Source organism: Xenopus laevis, chromosome 7S (genome assembly GCF_017654675.1).
Source record: "Xenopus laevis strain J_2021 chromosome 7S, Xenopus_laevis_v10.1, whole genome shotgun sequence".
Taxonomy (NCBI): Eukaryota; Metazoa; Chordata; class Amphibia; order Anura; family Pipidae; genus Xenopus; species Xenopus laevis.
Window position 1 is genome coordinate 1,883,075 of NC_054384.1, and position 27,263 is coordinate 1,910,337.

A 27,263-nucleotide genomic window follows, 5' to 3' on the forward strand; every position below is an offset into this window, starting at 1 on the left:
CTACTATAGAGAGAAATATATATAATTGCTGCTAGGAGTAAGGAATAATATAGGGCAGGTCTCTCTCCTGTTGGAGGTTTTGTCTCACTGACAGGAAACAATAAAGTTGATTAAATCCCACAGTCGGGGGAGGTGGAAAGTTTGAACATTTCCCTATTTCCTTAAAGGGGAGGGGAGAACTGACAGTGAGGAGTCGACAGCAGAGGATCTGGGGCAGGAAACAATCAGCTAATGGTAAAATATATAATAACTGATCCTATGGGGAATATCACTTGTAGGGGGAACTGGATACAATGTATCAATGTTGGGGGTTAATGTATCACTGCTGGAGGTTCCAGGTTCTATTTTCTATTAGTGGATCACAGCCGGGCTCGTTCCAATTGAGTGATACAGACAGGGGGTTAATTTCTCCTATTTGTTGCTTTGTGACAGTGTAACAGTCTGTAGGATTGTGATTGTGTTACGTTGTATCCTGCATGGTGAGCACTGGGGCTGGAAATGAAAGTAAAAATAAATGTAAGTTTCCCACCCTACCATTGTGTTGCTTATGTGGCTTCCCTGCACTGATACTTATACTAATATTTACTGTTACTAACTAATACTAACTGATACTAACTAATATTAACTGTTACTAACTAATACTAACTGATACTAACTGATACTAACTACAGAAACTGTTGTTACGTGTGTGTCGGGGCAGGTTCATACAGCAGCGAGTGTGTTAAACTCATTTATCAACTTTTTCCATTCAAGTTTTGTACAATGATTCAAGTTGTTTTGTGCTAAAACTCGAATTCATTTTACTGTAACTTTAGAAGCGGCAACCGCATTATACGCAGTGCAACCAGCCCAAGCGCATTATACGCAGTGCAATCAGACCAAGCCCATTATTTGCAGTGCAACTGGCCCCAGCGCATTATACACAATGCAACCAGCCCAAGTGCATTATACACAGTGCAACCAGCCCAAGCGCATTATACACAGTGCAACCAGCCCAAGCGCATTATACACAGTGCAACCAGCCCAAGCGCATTATACACAATGCAACCAGCCCAAGTGCATTATACACAGTGCAACCAGCCCAAGCGCATTATACACAGTGCAACCAGACCAAGCGCATTATACACAGTGCAACCAGCCCAAGCGCATTATACACAGTGCAACCAGCCCAAGCGCATTATACACAGTGCAACCAGCCCAAGCCCATTATACACAGTGCAACCAGACCAAGCCCATTATTTGCAGTGCAACTGGCCCCAGCGCATTATACACAATGCAACCAGCCCAAGTGCATTATACACAGTGCAACCAGCCCCAGCGCATTATACACAATGCAACCAGCCCAAGTGCATTATACACAGTGCAACCAGCCCCAGCGCATTATACACAATGCAACCAGCCCAAGTGCATTATACACAGTGCAACCAGACCAAGCCCATTATTTGCATTGCAACCGGCCCAATTGCATTATAAGCAGTGTGACCGGCCCAAGCACATTACACGGAGTGCAACTGGCCAAAGCGCATTATACGCAGTGCAACCGGCCCAATTGCATTTTATGCAGTACAACCGGAGAAGTATTTTCAGGAGATTTGTCGGCTGCAGGTAACGCAGATTTCCCATAAGCAACAAAGCTCATCTGTCTCTAAGATAGGAAACTAAACTGCCCTCAGTGAGACACAGTTCAGATGCATGCCGCAGCCTGCACAGCCTCCAATCAGCCATGCAATGTGTGCTTTGTAGCCATGATACGTGTGAATTGTATAAGGTGTCTGCGTCTGAACTGTAAGTTGAAGTTCACCCAAAGAGTAAATGATTGAAAGGTTTTGTAGAAGTAGGGACAATAGCGGCCACAGAGCCCAGAGTCAAATAAACTGTTGCACCCCACCTTCCACCCTGTGTGTGCTCTGTATAAACAAAGTGTTCCTTCAGCTGCAGCCTTTGTTAGACTTTGAGCGAAGAAGTGGCTCATTACACAGAGGGCTTCTCTAGGGACTGGTAATGTGGGTTACTACTGAGTTGGAAATATCAAATTGCAATTGTGTAGATTTCATACAATGCTGGGCCACTCTGGGTCTTTAGCCCTAATCCTAAATTTAGCCTTATCTCTATCTTTAGCCTTAACCTTAACTCTAGACTTAACTTTAGCCTTCACCCTAACCTTAGCCATAACCTTAAACCTAATTTTAGCCTTAACCCTTATCCTAGCCATAGCCCTAACTTTAGCCTTAACCCTAGCATTTACCCAAACCCTAGCCTTAACCATAACCCTAGCCTTAGCCCTGGTCTTAGCCTTAATCCTAGGTTTAGCCTTAACCCTAGCCTTAGCACTGGCCTTAGCTTTAACGCTAACCCTAGCCGTAACACTAACCCTAGCCTTAACCCTAACCTTAACCCTAACCCTAGACTTAACCCCAACCCTAGTCTAAACCCTAACCCTTAGCATTAACCCTAGCCTTAACCCTAGCCTTAACCCCAACCCTAGCCTTAACCCTAACCCTAGCCTTAACCCTAACCCTAGCCTTAACCCTAACCCTAGCCCTAACCCTAGCCTTAACCCTAGCCTTAACCCTAACCCTAGCCTTAACCCTAGCCTTAACCCTAACTCTAGCCTTTATCTTAACCCTAGCCTTAACCCTAACCCTAGCTTTAACCCAAGCCTTAAACCTAACCCAAGCCTTAACCCTAGCCTTAACCCTAACCCTAGCCTTAACCCTAACCCTAGCCTTAACCCTAACCCTAGCCTTAACCCTAACCCAAGCCTTTACCCTAACCCAAGCCTTTACCCTAACTCAAGCCTTAAACCTAACCCAAGCCTTAACCCTAACCCAAGCCTTAACCCTAACCCAAGCCTTAACCCTAACCCAAGCCTTAACCCTAACCCAAGCCTTAACCCTAACCCAAGCCTTAACCCTAACCCAAGCCTTAACCCTAACCCAAGCCTTAACCCTAACCCAAGCCTTAACCCTAACCCAAGCCTTAACCCTAACCCAAGCCTTAACCCTAACCCAAGCCTTAACCCTAACCCAAGCCTTAACCCTAACCCAAGCCTTAACCCTAACCCAAGCCTTAACCCTAACCCAAGCCTTAACCCTAACCCAAGCCTTAACCCTAACCCAAGCCTTAACTCTAACCCAAGCCTTAACTCTAACCCAAGCCTTAACTCTAACCCTAGCCTTAACCCTAACCCAAGCCTTTATCTTAACCCTAGCCTATTTTGTAACCCTAGCCTTAACTCTAAACCTAGCTTTAACTCAAGCCTTAACCCTAACCTTAGCCTTAACCCTAACCTTAGCCTTAACCCTAACCTTAGCCTTAACCCTAACCTTACCCTTAACCCTAACCTTAACCCTAACCCTAGACTTAACCCTAACCCTAGACTTAACCCTAACCCTAGCCTTAACCCTAAACCTAGCTTTAACTCAAGCCTTAACCCTAACCTTAGCCTTAACCCTAACCTTAGCCTTAACCCTAACCCTAGACTTAACCCTAACCCTAGCATTAACCCTAAACCTAGCTTTAACTCAAGCCTTAACCCTAACCTTAGCCTTAACCCTAGACTTAACCATAACTCTAGCCTTACCCTAAACCTAGCTTTAACTCAAGCCTTAACCCAAACCTTCCATTTTCCAAGGGCCCCATGGCACACAAGCAACTCTAAGGGGGAGGGGGGGTATCCAAAAACAGAGAAAGTCTGACAAAATGTTGGGTTTGTGAGTATAAAAGGGGACTGGGGCAGTTCGGATGTGGGTTGGGGACCAGACAAATAGGGATTACAAATTTGCCAGCAAGAACATGGTTTACCCCCACTTTGGCTGGAATTTTACCACCATTTAGGCCAGTGAAATACCTGCCAGGTTACAACCCTAGTGCCAAAAATTAGTTTTAAGATCGGCCCATGTTGGAGATCGGGATGGTTCTTGTCTGATTATTCTTGTCTGATCCTCTGACAGCCCAGTTTGACCAAGGTCTATGCTCTGAGCATCAGTCTGTACATTCCCGTTTCTCCTTTATTTTGAGTTGTGTCTTCTGGTTTCAGATGGATGAGCAGCCGGAGGCTCTGGTGCCTGAATCTGACATCAAGGACGAGCCGGGGCCCGAGGAAGAGGAGGGTGAAGACTCAGTAGATGCCAAACCCGACAGAAGCCAGAGGATCTCCATATTCAGCAGGTGAGAAGCGAAAGGGACCAATGGGGACCCAGTTTGGTTTTATTTCTACAACAGAGACACAGTGGGGTTAATCTACTGACACATGTGCTAATATGCACCAGTGCAGTTACCCATAGCAACCAATCAGGCCTTTACTTTCATTTTCCATGCTGTAATTGCTGATTGGTTGCTACAGGTAACTAAATTAAATTAGAATTGAACACAGAGGCTGAAGAATAAGCCCCACTGAGTAAAGACTGTGCAGTATAAAATCATTTTGTGCAATAAGGTCTGATCCTATTGTTTGTTGTATCTGTGAATGGCCTCCAGGGGGCAGACTCTGTTCACTTCTGAGACCTCTGAGTTTGGATCATTGTGTCACTGCAGAAGAACCCGGGAATTCTTTCACTTGCTGCCCCTGAACTTTCATATTCTGTCTTTATTGATCCATGTTCCAGAGAGGGGTTATAACTGGAATAATAATAAGCGTTGGGCTCCTGACAACACATAGGACAGCGCAGTAGGACAGGCAGTGGTGGAACTTGCAGGAGAATATTTGGGGTCCCCAGCAAGTCCAGCCTGTACTCCCGGCCCCTCCGAGCAATGTTTATGGGCTGGTGTTGAACATACAGACCCTGCAACTAATGGTTCTCATAGAAATGTCTATAGGAAATTCATTTCTCTTTTAAGTTAATCGGATGTTGGGCCCAACGAGCTGCAACTTGGAGGTACAGACCTCGCTCAATGGGATTCTCAGACCTGGCTGATACATTTTTGGGCAATTCTTGTCCCTATATTGGCACTGGCCCTAATGAGGGTCCCAAACACAGGCCTATAAGCTGCTGGTCCTGACAGGGTCACCATCAGGGGATACAGGGGTACTGCAGGGGGTCCCGAAAGACCATAAAGTGTGATTTAGTCGTCACAAAGGGGATAGAGCTTGCAGGAGAGTGGGCGGGGTTGAGTCTTTGTAGGTGGAGTTTAGTGTAATGGGCTTAGTTGTAGTATATCGGGGGGTGGTCATGTATCTGTGGGTCTTTCTCTTTTTTTACTTTGTGGCCTGATTCTACTTGTTGGAAGATTTATTTGCCCAGGTTGTCAGGTCACTAAAGGGTTAATAACTTACTTAGTAGTATGGGGCCCCATGAGTCCCCAAAAATCAGACATCTGACATCAACTTTTAGCCTCGCTTGATACTTTCCTCTGTTTTTCCTGTGTGTATTATTATTATTATTATTATTATTATTATTATTATTATTATTATATTGTGTTTAGGGCAAAATACTAGAACTTGTTGCATTAAAATTAGAGGCTAATAGGGGGGCTAAGGGCACAGTCCTGTCTAATATCTGTTTATGGGGGGCAATTAGGGGTGAGGCGGGAAAGATGCGGTGGGAGGAGACAGTGGGAAATGCAGAATATTTGGGGGAAAAAGCTGAATGTAGAGAGGGGGTGAGTCCAGGGAGCAGAGGGGCTTTTGGGCGGGGGAAGGAACAAAGAAAAGTGGGGGAAATGATGGGAAATTGGGGTGTAGAGGAATAAAAACCCCACTAGATATTTGGCAGGAGAAAGTGACTCCGGTACATTCCTGTAAAGGTTCAATTTATTTACCTTTCGCATCACATGGTTTTGCATTTTGGTAATTGCCTCCAAATTCCTTTGTTTTCCCGGAATGGGACAAGTGACGGGGGGGGGGGGTGAAACAATGAGACCGGTGAGATCCAGATAAATGTGTTTGTCTCTTCCTCTCGTCTCTCTCCAAGAAAACCTTCTGTTCCAGAATAAACACTGGGACTTACAGGTGTTTGTCTTTCTCTCCCGGCCAATCAGCAGCCGGTGTCTCCACTCGTAGCCCACGGTTACAGGAATGTTACAGGTAGGAATTTGGAGAGGTGAGATTAGATTTTACTTTAATTCCCCCCAAGTTGCTCAATTCATCTTTCATTTACTGCTTTGTCTCCCCCTCGTCACTCAGTACCAGGTACAAGTTCTGCCCAAGTGGATCAGGAATATTAGTGGCCAAGCAGACAGGACAGGGTTAGTAATACTCCAGTATATGATATAGTTCAGCCATTAGTAGTCAGTTACCTACAAACCCAAATTCTCTGCCTGGGGCCGGACCCTTTGTCTCATTCCTCACTTTCTGCCTTTCACTAGGAACCAGCACTCACCTCTATAACAGGCCTAGAACATTCCTGGCTGACTCAGCAGATCATTTAGGTCTCTCTCTCCATTCAAACTGTTCCTGGACCTTCACTTCCCAAAATCCCAAACTACGTCCAGTTTATATTATACACCTGGTAAATTATATTCCCAGTTAATTATACACCCAGTTTTTATTATACACCCAGTTTTTATTATACACCCAGTTTTTATTATACACCCAGTTTTTATTATACACCCAGTTTATATTATACACTCAGTTTATATTATACACTCAGTTTATATTATACACTCAGTTTATATTATACACTCAGTTTATATTATACACTCAGTTTATATTATACACTCAGTTTATATTATACACTCAGTTTATATTATACACTCAGTTTATATTATACACTCAGTTTATATTATACACTCAGTTTATATTATACACTCAGTTTATATTATACAGCCAGTTTATATTATACAGCCACTTTATATTATACACCCGGTTTATATCATACACCCAGTTAATATAATACAGCCACTTTATATTATACACCTGGTTTATATCATACACCCAGTTAATATAATACAGCCAGTTTATATACAGTTTTTATTATACACCCAGTTTATATTATACACCCAGTTAATATTAAACAGCCAGCTTATATTATACAGACAGTTTATATTATACAGTCGGTTTATATTATACAGTCGGTTTATATTATACAGTCGGTTTATATTATACAGCCAGTTTATATTATACAGCCAGTTAATATCATACAGCCAGTCAATATAATACAGCCAGTTCATATTATACACCCAGTTTATATTATACAGTCAGTTTATATTATAGAGCCAGTTTATATTATACACCCGGTTTATATCATACACCTAGTTAATATTATACACCCAGTTTATATTATATAGCCAGTTTATATTATACACCCAAGTTATATTATACAGTCAGTTTATATTATAGAGCCAGTTTATATTATACACCCGGTTTATATCATACACCCAGTTAATATTATACAGCCAGTTTATATTATACACCTGGTTTATATCATACACCCAGTTAATATAATACAGCCAGTTTATATTATACACCTGGTTTATATCATACACCCAGTTAATATAATACAGCCAGTTTATATACAGTTTATATTATACACCCAGTTTATATTATACACCCAGTTTATATTATACACCCAGTTAATATTAAACAGCCAGCTTATATTATACAGACAGTTTATATTATACAGACAGTTTATATTATACAGCCAGTTTATATTATACAGCCAGTTTATATCATACACCCAGTTAATATAATACAGCCAGTTCATATTATACACCCAGTTTATATTATAGAGCCAGTTTATATTATACACCCGGTTTATATTATACACCCAGTTTATATTATATAGCCAGGTTATATTATACAGTCAGTTTATATTATAGAGACAGTTTATATTATACACCCGGTTTATATCATACACCCAGTTAATATTATACAGCCAGTTCATATTATACGGCCCGTTGATATCATACGGCCAGTTTATATCATACGCCCAGTTTATATCATACGCCCAGTTTATATCATACACCCAGGTAATATCATACAGCCAGATCTCCCCTGCACTGCACAGGGTCAGACTGGGCCAATGGGACACTGGGAAAAAATCCATTGTTCCCTTCAGCTCCTGCCGACCAGTCCAGCCCCCCCCGCTAGAAACTGCGGACCCCTCCAGCCCGTAGAGATTGCGTCTGCAAGGAAAATGTGCTGGGGGTACGTTTGGAGTAACTAGAGCTGCAACTCACAACTGGAGTGGGGGGCTCCCTGAAGCGGCAGTCCTAGTCCACCGCTGCTAAAGGGGCTCAGTAAGGACCAGTTACACCAGTGACATTTCCCAGCAGCTTTGACTGATTTGGCACTTGGGTGTCTGATGCTGTTTCCTCCCTGTGATCCCCTTTTGCTGATTTACTTGTTTTGTTTTTATTTTAAGTTAAATGACTCTCTGCTCCTATAATGAGCCGGCGAGTGAGAAGCGCAGTGTCCCCATGTGCTTTTGCTGTTTGTCTGGTTCCAGCAGGAACTCTTGTTTGGGGGTGCACATTTGGGGTGCAGGAGTGGGGGGGGTAGAGTGATGCTGCTCGAGGCATATTTCCCGGCTCCTCTTTCCCTTGTAAAGATTTTAGGGACACATTTAAGGGTGACCCCAGAGTTTGCTGTACATGTGAATATAAATGGCTGGTGCACCATGTTTCACCCCCAGATTTAGGGGCCCCTATATAACTGCAGAATGGTGCTGATCCAGCTCTGGGTGTCTTTGTTGTTCTGTAACTCAACAATGAATATCACATTCTCTTCCTGCTCCATCGCTGCAAATTTCCCTGGTTGAGACGTCTGTCACTCACCTTCCAGCGGCCCCTTTGTGCACCAGAGACATAAACATCCCCCGCGGATTCCTTGAACCAACATCACCGTTACCCGGGAGCGACCCCAAACAGTGACAGTGAGCGACTCTCTATACCGATCTCACATCAAAGAGTTGTGTTACGTTTGTTTTGTTCCATTTGTTGTGTTACATTTGTATCGTTACGTTTCACTTGGTTTTAGCACCTTTTTTCAGCATCAACAAAACCCCGGTTTCACATTCATTGTTCCATAAAGGTTTATTCTTAGATGCACTTTGATATCACTGATATTTGTCAGGTGGGTGTGAGAATATGGGGCACTTGAAGTTGACTGTGCGGTTACTTTATTGTGTATTTTTATGTATTTTACTCATTAAATGGGTACGGCCATGGGTACAAAACAACTTTCACAATACTTCATACGAATTCTTGCATAAAACGAGCCGGCACAAACAGGACCTCCGTCTATATATGATGCACATTTGTTTTATTTGTTTAAAGGTTCCAACACCTTTAAACATAGTTTGGGGGTAAAAAGCCTGACGCGTTTCATGCCGACATGGGTGCAATTTAGTTATAGGCTAATTTTTCCTAAATCTTAAGCTTTTTTCTGAACCAATGGGGGGTCCTTGGACAGATTTAGACCTTGAAAAATAAAAACATGAAAAGAAGAATAAGAAAAATGTAAACCAGGAAATATTGCTGTCACCGAAAATATGTGGGAGGAGTTGGTAATAGACTGTGACGAGATCTAAAAGGCTGAGAATGCAGAAGGGACCTTCCACACAAAAAAAGTTTATTTTTCTACAGAACATATGGGTGGGGGGGGCCCGGCTCTAGGTAAACTTGTTCCGACAATGTAACACAACTGTGTTATATTGTTATAAAGTCATTAATGCATGCAGTTCTGTAACCATAGCAACGCAGAGACACAATGGGGTGTAGTGCGTCCCTTACCCTCTGACCCTGCCCATCACTGGAAATCCCGGCACCCGAAATACTGAAATTTCAATATGAACGGAATCAAAATGAACACGATTACTGCAGAATGGAACTGTAGCCTTTTATATCTATTTTAGGGTCAAAGGGTTTATTTAGTTAATGTGGGCGTAGAAATAAAACGTAGAACGAGCCTGAAAAATCAGTCAATACAATATATGCTGTACATTGTTTTATTTCTTAAGAGGGTCCAACACACTTCAACATAGTGTAGAAAAAAGCCTGACGTGTTTGGGGCCTACACTTTATCATATTTTCCTATATCTGTAGCTTTTTTATGAACTAATGGGGGGCCTATGATTAAGGGATTGTATCCCGAAACGCGTAGGTCGTTCGCTCCTTGTAGGAGCCTGCAATAAACTCGCTACCTCCTTGAACAGAGTGCCGTCCATCCTTTTGGCTTTGAATTAATGGGGGGCCTTGGACAAAGTTTAGATCTTGAAGAAAAACATGAAAAGAACAATAAGAAAAATGTAAACCAGGAAATATCGGCAGACAAAGAGTTAATTTAGTTAATGTGGGAGCAGAAAGAAACCAGTGCCAAACTGGGGGTGTCAGTGCCATGCAGCAATTGTTGCACCTGCTGGAGTGGCTGCTGCTATGGGGTGAGCTCCCCTTTGTTGTTTCCTTTGTGCTGTTTGAATAGTGTGTGTCTATGAGGAGTGTGTAACACAACAGTGTCTGACTCCCCCTGCTACACAGCTCAGCAATTTACACACATTTAATATCATGTGACAGTGACACCCCCCGAATACAATTTGCAAGAAGCCTATGGAACGTATCCAACCCAAAACCTTGGCACTTGGTTGTTCCTTTCTTCTGCTTGGCACAGTCATGGGGGTGCAAATTATGTGCACTTGAAGTGGCAACATTTAGATTGTCAGCTGTGTGGGTCAGGTACTGGATGCTGCATAGAAAAGGGTCAGCCCTGTAGTCTTTCTTCCAGAAGTTACTCAATAGGAACGCAGGGTCTCCCCCTCGCTCCCCCTGCAGACACACAGCACATGTACAGGGGTTGCTCATTTACATGGATCTTGTTCTTTGGAAATTGGGGTGCTGTGCCCTGGAATTTACACCCTGCCATGAACTCCCTAAATAAACCCCAATTGTATCAGCACAAATACCTCCTTCCGCCTGCAGCCCTTTTATTTCTTATTTGCCATCACGTTTTATACCTCTAGCCAGTTCCATGGGTAACACTATTGTGCTTTTCTATCTGACAACAAGAATGAGTTTATCATACTGTGCCCCTATATGATACAGTTATGGGGGTTCGGCTGTATGTATGTGTGAGTTGATACAATAGAAAGTGAGAAAGTGCATGGCTGCAGCTCCCGTGTGATCGCCTGGGTCAGCAGAGGGGTGAGGGAGGTGCATGAGCTCAGCAGGGCACAGGGCAGGGGGCAGTGAATAACTCAATGGAAAGGTCGAGCAGGTTGTGCTGAGTCAGGGAGATCACTGGGCGGCCAAACTCTTGTCTGATGCGGCAGCAGCTTTGGTCATGGTGGGGCCTCCTCGGTGCCAGAAAGAAGCTGTGACTTGGGGTCCTGCTCTCAGATGCAGTGCGGCGTCAGACTCTGTGAGGATCTCAGGTACCTGTGCCCTCTCTGTGGGACACCTCTCATTCCCTGCTCCCCAAACTCTTCTATCCAGATTCTTGGCTTTCCACGTCCCCCCATTCCACAGAATTTAGTTCTACTGTTTTGTTATCTTTTTATACAATTAATTATAAGTAACAAATGAATGGGAATCACTGGCTTCAATGTCTGTTTGCTAATTGCTAAACAACCTTCGTCTGGATCCATGATACAAACAATCCATGATTTAAATGTGTGTGTGTGTGTCTTTAAATTTTGCCCCAACTCATTTTTTTCCCCCTCGGGTCGGACTGAAATGAATCTTGTTACTTTGTTACTCTGCGATTGTTACTTCTGACATTTTAGGGAAATAAGTATTTCCAGGGTAAGTTCTAAAGCTGCTGGTGTTGGAGTGGACAGAAAATAATCAGGAAATCCGGGTACTTCAACTCATTTTGGGGGACTTTGTGATGTCTTACCCTTTAACTCTGGGGACCCGCATAAAGTCTGAGTGTTGGCTTCATGACCCATAAAAACTGGTTTGTAATTATTAAGTCAACTTTGTGATATGGGCCTTTGATTTTAATATCACTGGGGCAATGACTGATCGGAATGTGATAGAGATCTTAGATTGTAAGCTTACTGTAACAGGGACTGATGGGAATGAGATATGGACCTTAGATTGTAAGCGCACTGGGACAGGGACTAATGGGAATGTGATAGGGACCTTAGATTGTAAACTCACTGGGACAGGGACTGATGGGAATGTGATAGGGACCTTAGATTGTAAGCTCACTGGGACAGGAACTGATGGGAATGTGATAGGGACCTTAGATTGTAAGATCAGTGAGACAGGGACTGAATGGAATGTGATAGGGACCTTAGATTGTAAACTCACTGGGACAGGAACTGATGGGAATGTGATAGGGACTTTAGATTGTAAACTCACTGGGACAGGGACTGATGGGAATGTGATAGGGACCTTAGATTGTAAGCTCACTGGGACAGGAACTGATGGGAATGTGATAGGGACTTTAGATTGTAAACTCACTGGGACAGGGACTGATGGGAATGTGATAGGGACCTTAGATTGTAAGCTCACTGGGGCAGGGACTGATGGGAATGTGATAGGGACCTTAGATTGTAAACTCACTGGGACAGGAACTGATGGGAATGTGATAGGGACTTTAGATTGTAAACTCACTGGGACAGGGACTGATGGGAATGTGATAGGGACCTTAGATTGTAAGCTCACTGGGGCAGGGACTGAATGGAATGTGATAGGGAACTTAGATTGTAAACTCACTGGGGCAGGGACTGATAGGAATGTGATAGGGACTTTAGATTGTAAACTCACTGGGGCAGGGATTGATGGGAATGTGATAGGGACTTTAGATTGTAAAATCACTGGAGCAGGGACTGATGGAAATTTGATAGGGACCTTAGATTGTAAGCTCACTGGGGCAGGGACTGATGGGAATGTGATAGGGACCTTAGATTGTAAGCTCACTGGGGCAGGGATTGATGGGAATATGATAGGGACCTTAGATTGTAAAATCACTGGAGCAGGGACTGATGGAAATTTGATAGGGACCTTAGATTGTAAGCTCACTGGGACAGGGACTAATGGGAATGTGATAGGGACCTTAGATTGTAAACTCACTGTGGCAGTGACTGATAGGAATGTGATAGGGACCTTAGATTGTAAGCCCACAAGGGCAGGGACTGATGGGAATTCGATAGGGACCTTAGATTGTAAGCTCTTAGGGGCAGGTACTGATGGGAATGTGATAGAGCCCTTAGATTGTAAGCACACAGAGGCAGGGATTGATGGGAATATGATAGGGACCTTAGATTGTAAGATCACTGGAGCAGGGACTGATGGAAATTTGATAGGGATGTTAGATTGTAAGCTCACTGGTGCAGAGACTGATAGGAATAATGTATAATCTTTTTTGGAATATGCTGCCACTATATAATGAAATATGAATGATATAATAATGTATGTTGGTTACATAGTGCATTAGTGCAGCATACAGTAAGTAAGATGGGGAGACAGCGATGTGGGGGCCAGGTCAGTTGCCGAGCACTGGGGCCCCTCAAAAGATTTTTCGAGGCCCTTGGCAACTGGTTATGTTGAACTGTGCATCCATACATTGTCCATTCTTCTTAACTTGTTTACAGCTTTTTTGGTTTAGTTTCAGTATAAAATATGCAAATCTTATTGTCATTGTTTATTTGTATGTTTAATACCCAGTTACATAGAGGTGTTAGTGCAGCTTATTGTTATAAAGGGAAGGTAGTGGAATTCCCCGCAGGCTTCTGCTATACAGTTTTGTGTTACACACACAGCTCTGCAAATATTTGCCCTTTCATTCTTGAACCAAAATATTTTTCATTCAATTTCCCTCTTTTTTTTTTTTGATCCTCAATTTACTAACCTACAGCTCTCTGAATCCTTTATATGGTCACAGAACAACCCCTCAGTGACTTCTAATATCCTTATCATTTACAGTAGGGGGTACATTATCCCTTATAATACATGCGTGATACTCAGAGTTCCCTGTATAACTCAGCCTGCAGCCTTGTGCCTTTATATGGTCACAGACCGGGGTCTGTGACCATATAAAGGCACAAGGCTGCAGGCTGAGTGACTTCTAATATCCTTATCATTTACAGTAGGGGGTACATTATCCCTTATAATACATGAGTGATACTCAGAGTTCCCTGTATAACTCAGCCTGCAGCCTTGTGCCTTTATATGGTCACAGAACAACCCCTCAGTGACTTCTAATATCCTTATCATTTACAGTAGGGGGTACATTATCCCTTATAATACATGAGTGATACTCAGAGTTCCCTGTATAACTCAGCCTGCAGCCTTGTGCCTTTTATATGGTCACAGAACAACCCCTCAGTGACTTCTAATATCCTTATCATTTACAGTAGGGGGTACATTATCCCTTATAATATATGAGTGATACTCAGAGTTCCCTGTATAACTCAGCCTGCAGCCTTGTGCCTTTATATGGTCACAGAACAACCCCTCAGTGACTTCTAATATCCTTATCATTTACAGTAGGGGGTACATTATCCCTTATAATACATGAGTGATACTCAGAGTTCCCTGTATAACTCGGCCTGCAGCCTTGTGCCTTTATATGGTCACATACCCACTCACTGACTTCTAATATCCTTATCAGAAGTCAGTGATAAAACTCTCTTAATAGCTTAAAAAGGGGGAGACGTGACATGTTGTTCAATAGGAATAATGGGAAGCTCTTTATATTTTGGGTCATTTATATTTCTTTGTTCCTCTAGGTTCATGTGGGTAGATCACAAGACTAAATGGCATCTTCAGCATGATTTATAGGCGTGGGGCATGTGGGCACCCTTGTCTGGTGCCATTAAAAATGTTAAAGAAAACCCTAAGGGTTTTAGAATTAAGGAATCGGTATAGTAAAATAGAGCTGTGTCTGGAATCAGAACTGCATAAGGCTGTTGCTTCGGCATGTATGATCTATGGGTGCCATCCTGAATTCATTGAGTATCAATCCCACGCAGGTAACATAAACGTTACCTGCGTGGGAATCACCCACCTGTGCCCACATGTTACAAAAGGGCATATTGGAAAGGGTAGAGGGTTTTGTTAAGAACCAGATGAATTGCATCTGATAATCCTATTGGATAAAAATATGTTAATATAAATTCATACATACTTCCCCCGGGTTATCTGGCTGTACAGGCATATCATTACCAGTATGACTTGGGGTTAATACTTGTAATATCCAAAAACACAGTTTTCTGGCGTAACCTGCAAAGAATATTTGACCTCATTTTTGTTGCATATTTATGGATTCTCTGAGATCCTGAAGCCTGGGGTACTGACAGGAGAAATTGTGTGACACAGTTCAGAATATGCCCATGTGACCAGAAGGGACTAATCAGTTCAAAATATACCCATGTGACCGGAGGGGACTGTAATCAATTCAGAATATGCCCATGTGACTGGAGGGGACTAATCAGTTCAGAATATGCCCATGTGACTGGAGGGGACTGTAATCAGTTCAGAATATGCCCATGTGACTGGAGGGGACTAATCAGTTCAGAATATGCCCATGTGACCGGAGGGGACTGTAATCAATTCAGAATATGCCCATGTGACTGGAGGGGACTAATCAGTTCAGAATATGCCCATGTGACTGGAGGGGACTGTAATCAGTTCAGAATATGCCCATGTGACTGGAGGGGACTGTAATCAGTTCAGAATATGCCCATGTGACTGGAGGGGACTAATCAGTTCAGAATATGCCCATGTGACTGGAGGGGACTAATCAGTTCAGAATATGCCCATGTGACCGGAGGGGACTGTAATCAATTCAGAATATGCCCATGTGACTGGAGGGGACTAATCAGTTCAGAATATGCCCATGTGACTGGAGGGGACTGTAATCAGTTCAGAATATGCCCATGTGACTGGAGGGGACTAATCAGTTCAGAATATGCCCATGTGACCGGAGGGGACTGTAATCAATTCAGAATATGCCCATGTGACTGGAGGGGACTAATCAGTTCAGAATATGCCCATGTGACTGGAGGGGACTGTAATCAGTTCAGAATATGCCCATGTGACTGGAGGGGACTGTAATCAGTTCAGAATATGCCCATGTGACTGGAGGGGACTAATCAGTTCAGAATATGCCCATGTGACTGGAGGGGACTGTAATCAGTTCAGAATATGCCCATGTGACTGGAGGGGACTAATCAGTTCAGAATATGCCCATGTGACCGGAGGGGACTAATCAGTTCAGGGAGTGGCTGCAGTGAGGACATGACCCTGTGTCTGGGCAAGGATTCAGGGCTCAGGAACAGATTCTCTTCCAAGGTAACCGGGAGTGATACAAACAGGGATTAGATCCACTTGTTGTCAATTACAGACAATACATTTATCTGTGCAATGCAATTATTTATGCAAATGAGCTGCTCAGGTTTGGCTGCAGGACATGCGCCTGTCTGTGAGATGGAAGGAAAGTGCCAACAGGAAATCTCTGCCTGTGAATTCCAGATCTAAAGGTACAATAAGAATCTCAGATGATTTTGGGGGGGGGGGGTACCGCTGGTTTGAGACCAGAGAGTTTGGAAAATTTTTTACTTGCAGTTCCAATTCTCACCTTTGTCAATTCTTCTTTCGTGGTTTGTTCCACCAATAAAACACTGGATTTTTAATGTGGTGAAAGGGGTCTGCGTGGGGGCACATAATAATTGGGGGGGGGAGTCTGCTGCTGGAGGAGAGGAGCACCACCTATTGGAATGGAATTTACTGCTAAAATTCCTGGAGTCCTGTGCTGCCCAATCCTGCGGTTTGTCACAAACTTGCCCCTCCCACTCTGCCTTTGCTTCACAGCGATTGGCCACCAGTGCAAGAAAACTAAAGCAGCCAATGGCTTCGTAGCATAAAAGTCTTGTCCACCTATAGCTGTAATGCAGAAAATTGTTATAATGAACCTTATTTCTATACAGCTGTAATATATGTTCAGTTATTTCTATCAATCCCTGGCCCAGTGGAGCTTACACTCTAATATATGCACTAAGATCACTTTAATCAGGTGCCATGTAAATTGACTGTATATATATTGTGTGTTTGTGTGGGGGGCATAGTAGTGTTGCAGATAGTCCCCTGGCTGGATTTGAACCTAGGTCCCCAGCAGGCTCAGCCTGGCAATCTGTGGGTTCTGGTAAATGCCAGAGGGGCTGCTGTATGTTGCCATAGACAGTCCCTATTTAGTGGGCTGGTAGGGGCTGTTTGGGCCTTTGTGTACTTCAAATGTCAGGGTCTATTGCGAGTCCCAGTCCAGACCTGGTCCCCAGTACTGCAGGCAAAAATCAGTAGGATTCACCAACAAGTAGCCATCCCCTGTAGCCAATGCTTGGTGTTGAGAATACAAGGAGGGGTATGTAGTGGAGCAAATAAGCATTCCTCCCCAAATTGTACCATAACTGGTTTTCACTAGGAAAACATTGCCCCACAGCAATAAACCATTTAAAGGAATAGTTCAGTGTGAAAATGAAAACTGTGTAAATAGATAGACTGTGCAAAATAAAAAATGTTTCTAATATAGTTAGTTAGCCAAAAATGTAATATATAAAGGCTGGAGTGAACAGATGTCTAATAAAACAGCCAGAATCCAACTTCCTGCTTTTCAGCTCTCTAACTCTGAGTTAAGGTGGCCATACACGGATAGATCCGCTCGTTTGGCGATGTCGCCAAACGAGCGTATCTCCCTCCGATATGCCCACCTTGAGGTGGGCAATATCGGGCTGATCCGATCGTGGGCCCTAGGGCCCAACGATCGGATCCTAGCGTTCGCCAAACGGGCGGTCGGATCGCGGGACCGCATCAACGAACAGATGCGGCCGCGATCCGACGGGATTTTTAATCCCATCCGATCGAGATCTGGCCGACTTTCGGCCAGATCTCGATCGGGGAAGCCCGTCGGGGGCCCCCATACACGGGCCAATAAGCTGCCGACACGGTCTGTCGGCAGCTTTTATCGGCCCGTGTATGGCCACCTTTAGTCAGTGACTATAAGGGGGGCCACATGGGACATAACTGTTCAGTGAGTTTGTAATTGATCCTCAGCATTCAGCTCAGATTCAAATGCAACAGTTATGTCCCATGTGGCCCCCCCTCAAGTCTCTGATTGGTTACTGCCTGGTAACCAGTCAGTGTAAACCAAGAGAGCTGAAAAGCAGGAAGTAGAGCCTGAATGACATGTTATACATAGAATCACTCCAGCTTTTATACATTACATTTTTGGCTTACTAACTATATTAGAAACATTTTTTATTTTGCACAGCCTATCTATTTACCCAGTTTTTATTTTTACACCGAACAATTCCTTTAAGGGCAACAGATATAAAATGTGTTTGCAGTAACCAGGACTGAAATCCAGGGTTCAAGGGTGCAGGGTTAGATACAGGTACATGATGGGAATAACTGTCATTACATACAGGTACAGTTTAATAATAACTGCCATTATATACAGGTACAGTTTAATAATAACTGGCATTAGATACAGGTACAGTTTAATAATAACTGCCATTAGATACAGGTACAGTTTAATAAAAACTGCCATTACATACAGGTACAGTTTAATAAAAACTGCCATTACATAGAGGTACAGTTTAATAATAACTGCCATTACATACAGGTACAGTTTAATAATAACTGCCATTACATACAGGTACAGTTTAATAAAAACTGCCATTACATACAGGTACAGTTTAGGAATAACTGCCATTACATACAGCTACAGTTTAATAAAAACTGCCATTACATACAGGTACAGTTTAATAAAAACTGCCATTACATACAGGTACAGTTTAATAATAACTGCCATTAGATACAGGTACAGTTTAATAATAACTGCCATTAGATACAGGTACAGTTTAATAATAACTGCCATTAGATACAGGTACAGTTTAATAATAACTGCCATTACATACAGGTACAGTTTAATAATAACTGCCATTACATACAGGTACAGTTTAATAAAAACTGCCATTACATACAGGTACAGTTTAATAAAAACTGCCATTACATACGGGTACAGTTTAATAATAACTGCCATTACATAAAGGTACAGTTTAGGAATAACTGCCATTACATACAGGTACAGTTTAGGAATAACTGCCATTACATACAGGTACAGTTTAATAATAACTGCCATTAGATACAGGTACAGTTTAATAAAAACTGCCATTACATACGGGTACAGTTTAATAATAACTGCCATTACATAAAGGTACAGTTTAGGAATAACTGCCATTACATACAGGTACAGTTTAGGAATAACTGCCATTAGATACAGGTACAGTTTAGGAATAACTGCCATTAGATACAGGTACAGTTTAATAATAACTGCCATTAGATACAGGTACAGTTTAATAATAACTGCCATTAGATACAGGTACAGTTTAATAATAACTGCCATTAGATACAGGTACAGTTTAATAATAACTGCCATTACATACAGGTACAGTTTAATAATAACTGCCATTAGATACAGGTACAGTTTAATAATAACTGCCATTATATACAGGTACAGTTTAATAATAACTGGCATTAGATACAGGTACAGTTTAATAATAACTGCCATTACATAAAGGTACAGTTTAATAAAAACTGCCATTACATACAGGTACAGTTTAATAAAAACTGCCATTACATACAGGTACAGTTTAATAAAAACTGCCATTACATACAGGTACAGTTTAATAATAACTGCCATTACATACAGGTACAGTTTAATAATAACTGCCATTACATACAGGTACAGTTTAATAAAAACTGCCATTACATACAGCTACAGTTTAATAAAAACTGCCATTACATACAGCTACAGTTTAATAAAAACTGCCATTACATACAGGTACAGTTTAATAATAACTGCCATTACATACAGGTACAGTTTAATAAAAACTGCCATTACATACGGGTACAGTTTAATAATAACTGCCATTACATAAAGGTACAGTTTAGGAATAACTGCCATTACATACAGGTACAGTTTAATAATAACTGCCATTACATACAGGTACAGTTTAATAATAACTGCCATTAGATACAGGTACAGTTTAATAAAAACTGCCATTACATACAGGTACAGTTTAATAATAACTGCCATTACATACAGGTACAGTTTAATAAAAACTGCCATTACATACGGGTACAGTTTAATAATAACTGCCATTACATAAAGGTACAGTTTAGGAATAACTGCCATTACATACAGGTACAGTTTAGGAATAACTGCCATTACATACAGGTACAGTTTAATAATAACTGCCATTACATACAGGTACAGTTTAATAATAACTGCCATTAGATACAGGTACAGTTTAATAAAAACTGCCATTACATACGGGTACAGTTTAATAATAACTGCCATTACATAAAGGTACAGTTTAGGAATAACTGCCATTACATACAGGTACAGTTTAGGAATAACTGCCATTAGATACAGGTACAGTTTAGGAATAACTGCCATTAGATACAGGTACAGTTTAATAATAACTGCCATTAGATACAGGTACAGTTTAATAATAACTGCCATTAGATACAGGTACAGTTTAATAAAAACTGCCATTAGATACAGGTACAGTTTAATAAAAACTGCCATTACATACAGGTACAGTTTAATAAAAACTGCCATTACATACAGGTACAGTTTAATAATAACTACCATTACATACAGGTACAGTTTAATAAAAACTGCCATTACATACGGGTACAGTTTAATAATAACTGCCATTACATAAAGGTACAGTTTAGGAATAACTGCCATTACATACAGGTACAGTTTAGGAATAACTGCCATTAGATACAGGTACAGTTTAATAAAAACTGCCATTACATACAGGTACAGTTTAATAATAACTGCCATTAGATACAGGTAACATAAGGTATAACTGTTTTTACATAAATGTATAGTATTAGAATAACTGGCTTTATATACAGGTATGGGGTAGAAATAACTGTTTTTTACACAAAGGTGCAGGACAGGAATGATATTTCAGCTGATGTGACGTTTGCCCCTGTGATGAAATAAACATTCTAGAAGGTAATTGGCCTTTCAGGAAAAGCTTTTATGGGTCATTGTCGGATATTTGTTACAAATATTTAGTGATACCAGTTTTACAGCAGGTGTTCAAATCTGTTCAAAGGATTCTTTGCCTCTAATGTGTGTTTTTGCCTTTATTTTTATCCCTGAAACTAATAATAGCTGAAAAATGTTTGTTCTGCACATTGGCAGCTAATTTTAGATCTGTGCCTGGGGCAACACTTAACTGAAGGAATGTGAAGCACTTGTTACCCCAGCTACAGACTTAATCTTATTTCAACACTTTTTGCAGAAAAATAGACAGAAACCAACCTAAATGTACTGAGCCAAGAGCGCACAGGTTGATTTAAAGAGACAGCGCATGTATTTACAGTTTATATGTAGAGATACAAATGGAGGATAAACACGCAATAAAAATCAATGACCTCAGGGCGACATGATAAACTGGTATCTGAATTGGTTGTAAAAAACATCACTTAAAAGGAACTTAACCCTTTTGGATGACTGACACAGCAGAAAATATTGGTGCTAATTGTTTCCCTGTTGTTATTTTTAAAGGGCAAGTAACACAGCTATTTATGCCTAACCGCAGCAAATTTCATTCTAAGCACCTTTCCAATGAATATTTAATATCAGTGGTTTATGTTCATTTAATTGCTGCTGAAAACAACATCCATTTCTGGGTTCTTCTTCTTACTCTGAACCATTCACTAGTCAGTTCTGCTCTAGTGTTGATCCTCTGGCTTCTTCTATATTGTTTCAGGAGTCAGAACTAGACATGTGCTGCTGGGCACCTATTTAAAGGGATACTGTCATGGGGGGGAAAAAAAAAAAATTCAAAATGAATCAGTTAATAGTGCTGATCCAGCAGAATTCTACACTGAAATCCATTTCTCAAAAGAGCAAACAGATTTTTTTATATTCAGTTTTGAAATCTGACATGGGGCTAGACATATTGTCAATTTCCCAGCTGCCCCACGTCATGTGACTTGTGCTTTGATAAACTTCAATCACTCATTACTGCTGTACTGCAAGTTGGAGTGATATCCCCCCCTCCCTTTCCCCCCCAGCAGCCTAACAACAGAACAATGGGAAGGTAACCAGGTAGCAGCTCCCTAACACAAGATAACAGCTGCCTTGTAGATCTAAGAACAACACTCAATAGTAAAATCCAGGTCCCACTGAGACACATTCAGTTACATTGAGAAGGAAAAACAGCAGCCTGCCAGAAAGCATTTCTCTCCTAAAGTGCAGGCACAAGTCACATGACCAGGGGCAGCTGGGAAATTGACAATATGTCTAGCCCCATGTCAGATTTCAAAATTGAATATAAAAAAATCTGTTTGCTCTTTTGAGAAATGGATTTCAGTGCAGAATTCTGCTGGAGCAGCACTATTAACTGATGTGTTTTGAATAAAACATGTTTTCCGATGACAGGATCCCTTTAAATGTAAACAAAATAGGACAATAATACTTTTAGGGCATTGCTGGTCCATTTAATACTATGAATGTGAGTGACAGACAAGAAGCCTCTGCACTTGAGAATTTGAGAGATTTAGCTTGATTTTTTTCTGAAATGTATCCAAAAATAAAATATATATTCGTAGCCTCTGAGGGGGATGGGTAATAGTGGGGTAGTACCATTAGGGTTCTCTCGGACAGAATGGGGGAACATGGAACTAAACCCAAATAGGTGTCTGTTTTACATTTGGTCCTGGTTACAGGGTGCTGCTCTGGATTAGGGGTTCATTCACTATTTACCTTTTCTCGCCTCACAGCACCCAGCAGAAAAAGGCAGAGGAACCAGACAAGCCCCCCCAAACGAACGACAATGTGCGGATTGTTACCCCGGCTTTCCAGTACAAGATGAATTATGGGAAAGTTGGCAGATGCATCATAATTAACAACAAGAACTTCAATGAAGTCACAGGTAGTCCTTTGTGCCCTTGTGACATGGAACTGGGCCCAGCCCGCCACTGCCATCCAAAGTCAACAGGACTCTCACATGGGGCTGGCGTTCTCCTCTCTTTTTCCCGTAATCATGGGTCCAAGTCACAATGCCGGGCTCACAGTGTCTGTGTTAAGGATCCCACAAATAGAACAGGAAAAATAGTAATTCTATATTAATTGCTCCCCCCTCCAAACTAGTGGCCCTAGAGCATGTCATGTGAGCTCCTGGGCAATAGTTCCTCTTTGTTATGAAAATTTAGAACATTTTTGGTCCTGTGCCAGATCCAACAGAGATTTAGCAATAGGACCTCCTGTTTTCCACAATTTCAATGGGGCAGCTGGCATATTCCCATTGCTTTACTGGCATGGCCCAAATACCTGATCATGGGTGCCATCAACTAGGGTGGGTTTGAAACGTGGTCCATTAAAGGAAAACTTCATAAAAGATCTTTAAAACTTTTGATAATGGGACTAGACCATTGTAGATATGTCCAAATAGGGAGTTCTAGTCTGAGATGACTACGGCTGGGTGGTGGGGTCAAGACTGAGATTGGGAGGGGGTTATTGTGATCTTGGCCAAGTAGAGGTGAAGCCAATAGAAAAAAAAACTGGTGATGGTGACATTCTGTGTTGGTGTCACCTGATCTTGGAAGGAAGACCAACAATTCCTAATGGCTGACCCGTAAAAATACCAAGTGCAACATTCTACAAGTCCAAGACAGGACCAGATGGACTCTATGACCAGATAGGCCAATACTGAAAGCTCTATATATAGAGAGATTCTCATTGTAGAATAGAAAGGGTTACAATGACTTGACAAAAGGCAGAGAGAGAGAGAGAGTTCATGGGGTCTCTCAAGGTGCCTCTAAACAGAGATGGTCCTCATATTGTTTTGTGTTGCTCAAACAGGTATGAGCGCCCGCAATGGCACCGATATTGACGCCAGAGATTTACTCCGCTGCTTCAAGGGCCTCGGCTTTGACGTTAACGTGTACAACAACAAGAGCTGTGAGGAGATGGAGGCCCTCCTACATAGCGGTGAGTCAGTTGTGCAACAAATCCATCATTTTGGGGTTCAGCCTAATACTGAACCCTTCACAAAAGACTTGACAATCCACATGCCTGTCCATTGGGGTCACTGTAAAACTGGGGCAATTTTGTAATCCTGTTCCTTCTGCCCGTCCCTTCTGTATAATGAATCCCAACTTATTTATTTCTCTTTATTCCAGTGGCTCAGCAAGACCACAATGACAGCGCCTGTTTCGCCTGCATATTCCTGAGCCATGGGGAAGAGGGGCTGATCTATGGCACCGACGGGGCAATGCCCATAAAAGTACTGACCACTCTCTTCCGTGGGGACAAATGCAGGTCCCTTGTCGGTAAACCCAAACTGTTCTTCATTCAGGTAGGTACATTTTACACCTATGGGTGCTCTTTTTATAATTCTGGTACATGTCCTATGTGATACACAATTAAACAGCAGTCCTGCCCTGCTTTATGGCAGCTGAGATTCTAGCTATCTGTATAACAGAACATTCTGTCCCAGTGGCTGCACAGATCCTATCTGATCCCCATTGTAAGCAGCAGTCCTGTCCTGCTTTATGGCAGCTGAGATTCTAGTTATCTGTATAACAGAACATTCTGTCCCAGTGGCTGCACAGATCCTATCTGATCCCCATTGTAAGCAGCAGTCCTGTCCTGCTTTATGGCAGCTGAGATTCTAGCTATCTGTATAACAGAACATTCTGTCCCAGTGGCTGCACAGATCCTATCTAATCCCCATTGTAAGCAGCAGTCCTGTCCTGCTTTATGGCAGCTGAGATTCTAGCTATCAGTTAACTAAGACTTCTCCCAATAAGGCCTGCAGAGGGTGTGAATTTGATGATGGGTTGGAGGCAGATGCTGGGCCGGCGAATGAGACCCTGGAGACGGATGCCAATCCCAGGCACAAGATTCCAGTGGAGGCAGATTTTCTCTTTGCATATTCTACTGTACCAGGTGAGACTGATTATTCGATGGGCAAAACTGAGGAGGTGCATTTGTCAGACTAAATGTAATATTAAATGTAAAGTTGAACTAGAGTGATAAATATTGTTTATTGCTCATTCAGATATTGTTTAGTCTCCACAAAACCTGATTTTGTACTGGTGCCATATTGGTGCCCATTCAAGTTCCCTTGATCTGTTCATATATATATACTGTATATATATATAGAGAGAGAGAGAGAGAAACATTCTTTTCTCATATGAATTGTCATTAAGACCGTGCTCCATGTGAGTTGCCCTTAGCGTAAGGTTTCTCTTATATTTCCATGTTTTTATTTGTTGCACTTTGCACCAATAGGATATTACTCTTGGCGGAATCCCGGGAGGGGATCTTGGTTCGTCCAAGCTCTTTGCAACGTCCTTAACGAATACGGGAAAGAACTGGAAGTCATGCAGATCCTGACCAGAGTCAATTATCTGGTGGCGACCCAGTTTGAATCCTATAGCGATGACCCACAATTCAACAAGAAGAAGCAAATCCCTTGCGTGGTCTCTATGCTGACAAAGGAACTCTACTTTAAACCCTGTTAACATTCCGGGTCAACTCTATATGGGAGATTCAGGGAATTCTGAGGCAAAAAGCAACAGAAATTAATCTTTAAAAGGTTTACAGAAATTTGGGAATGGCCATGGGTAACAGCCTCGGACATTTTATGGTTAGAAAGTGATAGGTTGCCTTTGAGAGTGTGTTATTCAGTGATATTTTGGGTGGAATCCTGGCATGGAACAATACGTCGCTACCTATTGGCAATGGGAATAAAAAGGAAATGAAATAAGATATGTTTGATGGGCAATTACACACAAACTTACTGAAAGCTCAACCCAGGTATATCCATGTGTGATCCACGCTTCCAAGTTCTAATTGCAGTGGCAGAACAAGGAACTGATATTCACTACAAAGATGATACTGTATTTAGCACCACGGAGCCCATCCAAGTGTCGGCACAAAGCTTCTCTGTGCTCCGGCCTCATACACTGAATGCTGGCAAATGTTTGCTAAATTCAAATCAAATTAGGAAACAAAAACTAATTCAATAAAGACAATCACGGCTTTCATCTTCAAACAGGATGTTATTCATTATACAGTTATATATATATTTTTATAAGGTTTGCTGTAATCTCTATATAAAATTGTTTCATTTATGACTCAATGTATCAGTAGTTTTACTCTCTTTTACCTACCTACCTCACCCTAACTCACATTGTACAGTTAAATGTATTATAAGGGAAAATGTACCCCCCTACTGTAAATGATAAGGATATTAGAAGTCACTGAGGGGTTGTTCTGTGACCATATAAAGGCACAAGGCTGCAGGCTGAGTTATACAGGGAACTCTGAGTATCACTCATGTATTATAAGGGATAATGTACCCCCTACTGTAAATGATAAGGATATTAGAAGTCACTGAGGGGTTGTTCTGTGACCATATAAAGGCACAAGGCTGCAGGCTGAGTTATACAGGGAACTCTGAGTATCACTCATGTATTATAAGGGATAATGTACCCCCTACTGTAAATGATAAGGATATTAGAAGTCACTGAGGGGTTGTTCTGTGACCATATAAAGGCACAAGGCTGCAGGCTGAGTTATACAGGGAACTCTGAGTATCACTCATGTATTATAAGGGATAATGTACCCCCTACTGTAAATGATAAGGATATTAGAAGTCACTGAGGGGATGTTCTGTGACCATATAAAGGCATAAGGCTGCAGGCTGAGTTATACAGGGAACTCTGAGTCTCACTCATGTATTATAAGGGATAATGTACCCCCTACTGTAAATGATAAGGATATTAGAAGTCACTGAGGGGCTGTTCTGTGACCATATAAAGGCACAAGGCTGCAGGCTGAGTTATACAGGGAACTCTGAGTATCACTCATGTATTATAAGGGATAATGTACCCCCTACTGTAAATGATAAGGATATTAGAAGTCACTGAGGGGTTGTTCTGTGACCATATAAAGGCACAAGGCTGCAGGCTGAGTTATACAGGGAACTCTGAGTATCACTCATGTATTATAAGGGATAATGTACCCCCTACTGTAAATGATAAGGATATTAGAAGTCACTGAGGGGTTGTTCTGTGACCATATAAAGGCACAAGGCTGCAGGCTGAGTTATACAGGGAACTCTGAGTATCACTCATGTATTATAAGGGATAATGTACCCCCTACTGTAAATGATAAGGATATTAGAAGTCACTGAGGGGTTGTTCTGTGACCATATAAAGACACAAGGCTGCAGGCTGAGTTATACAGGGAACTCTGAGTATCACTCATGTATTATAAGGGATAATGTACCCCCTACTGTAAATGATAAGGATATTAGAAGTCACTGAGGGGTTGTTCTGTG

At 41.9% G+C, this 27,263-nt stretch overlaps 1 protein-coding gene across 1 annotated transcript; it reads left to right on the plus strand.

Moving 5' to 3' along the window:
• The first annotated feature begins 226 nt into the window (after positions 1 to 226).
• Positions 227 to 26,060, plus strand: casp7.S (caspase 7 S homeolog). Its single transcript, NM_001097803.1, is given in 7 exon segments — positions 227 to 234; positions 4,040 to 4,170; positions 22,693 to 22,844; positions 23,774 to 23,902; positions 24,094 to 24,269; positions 24,724 to 24,862; positions 25,208 to 26,060. Coding segments are annotated over 6 exon segments (960 nt in total). The 5' UTR covers positions 227 to 234; the 3' UTR covers positions 25,441 to 26,060.
• Positions 26,061 to 27,263: the final 1,203 nt, after the last annotated feature.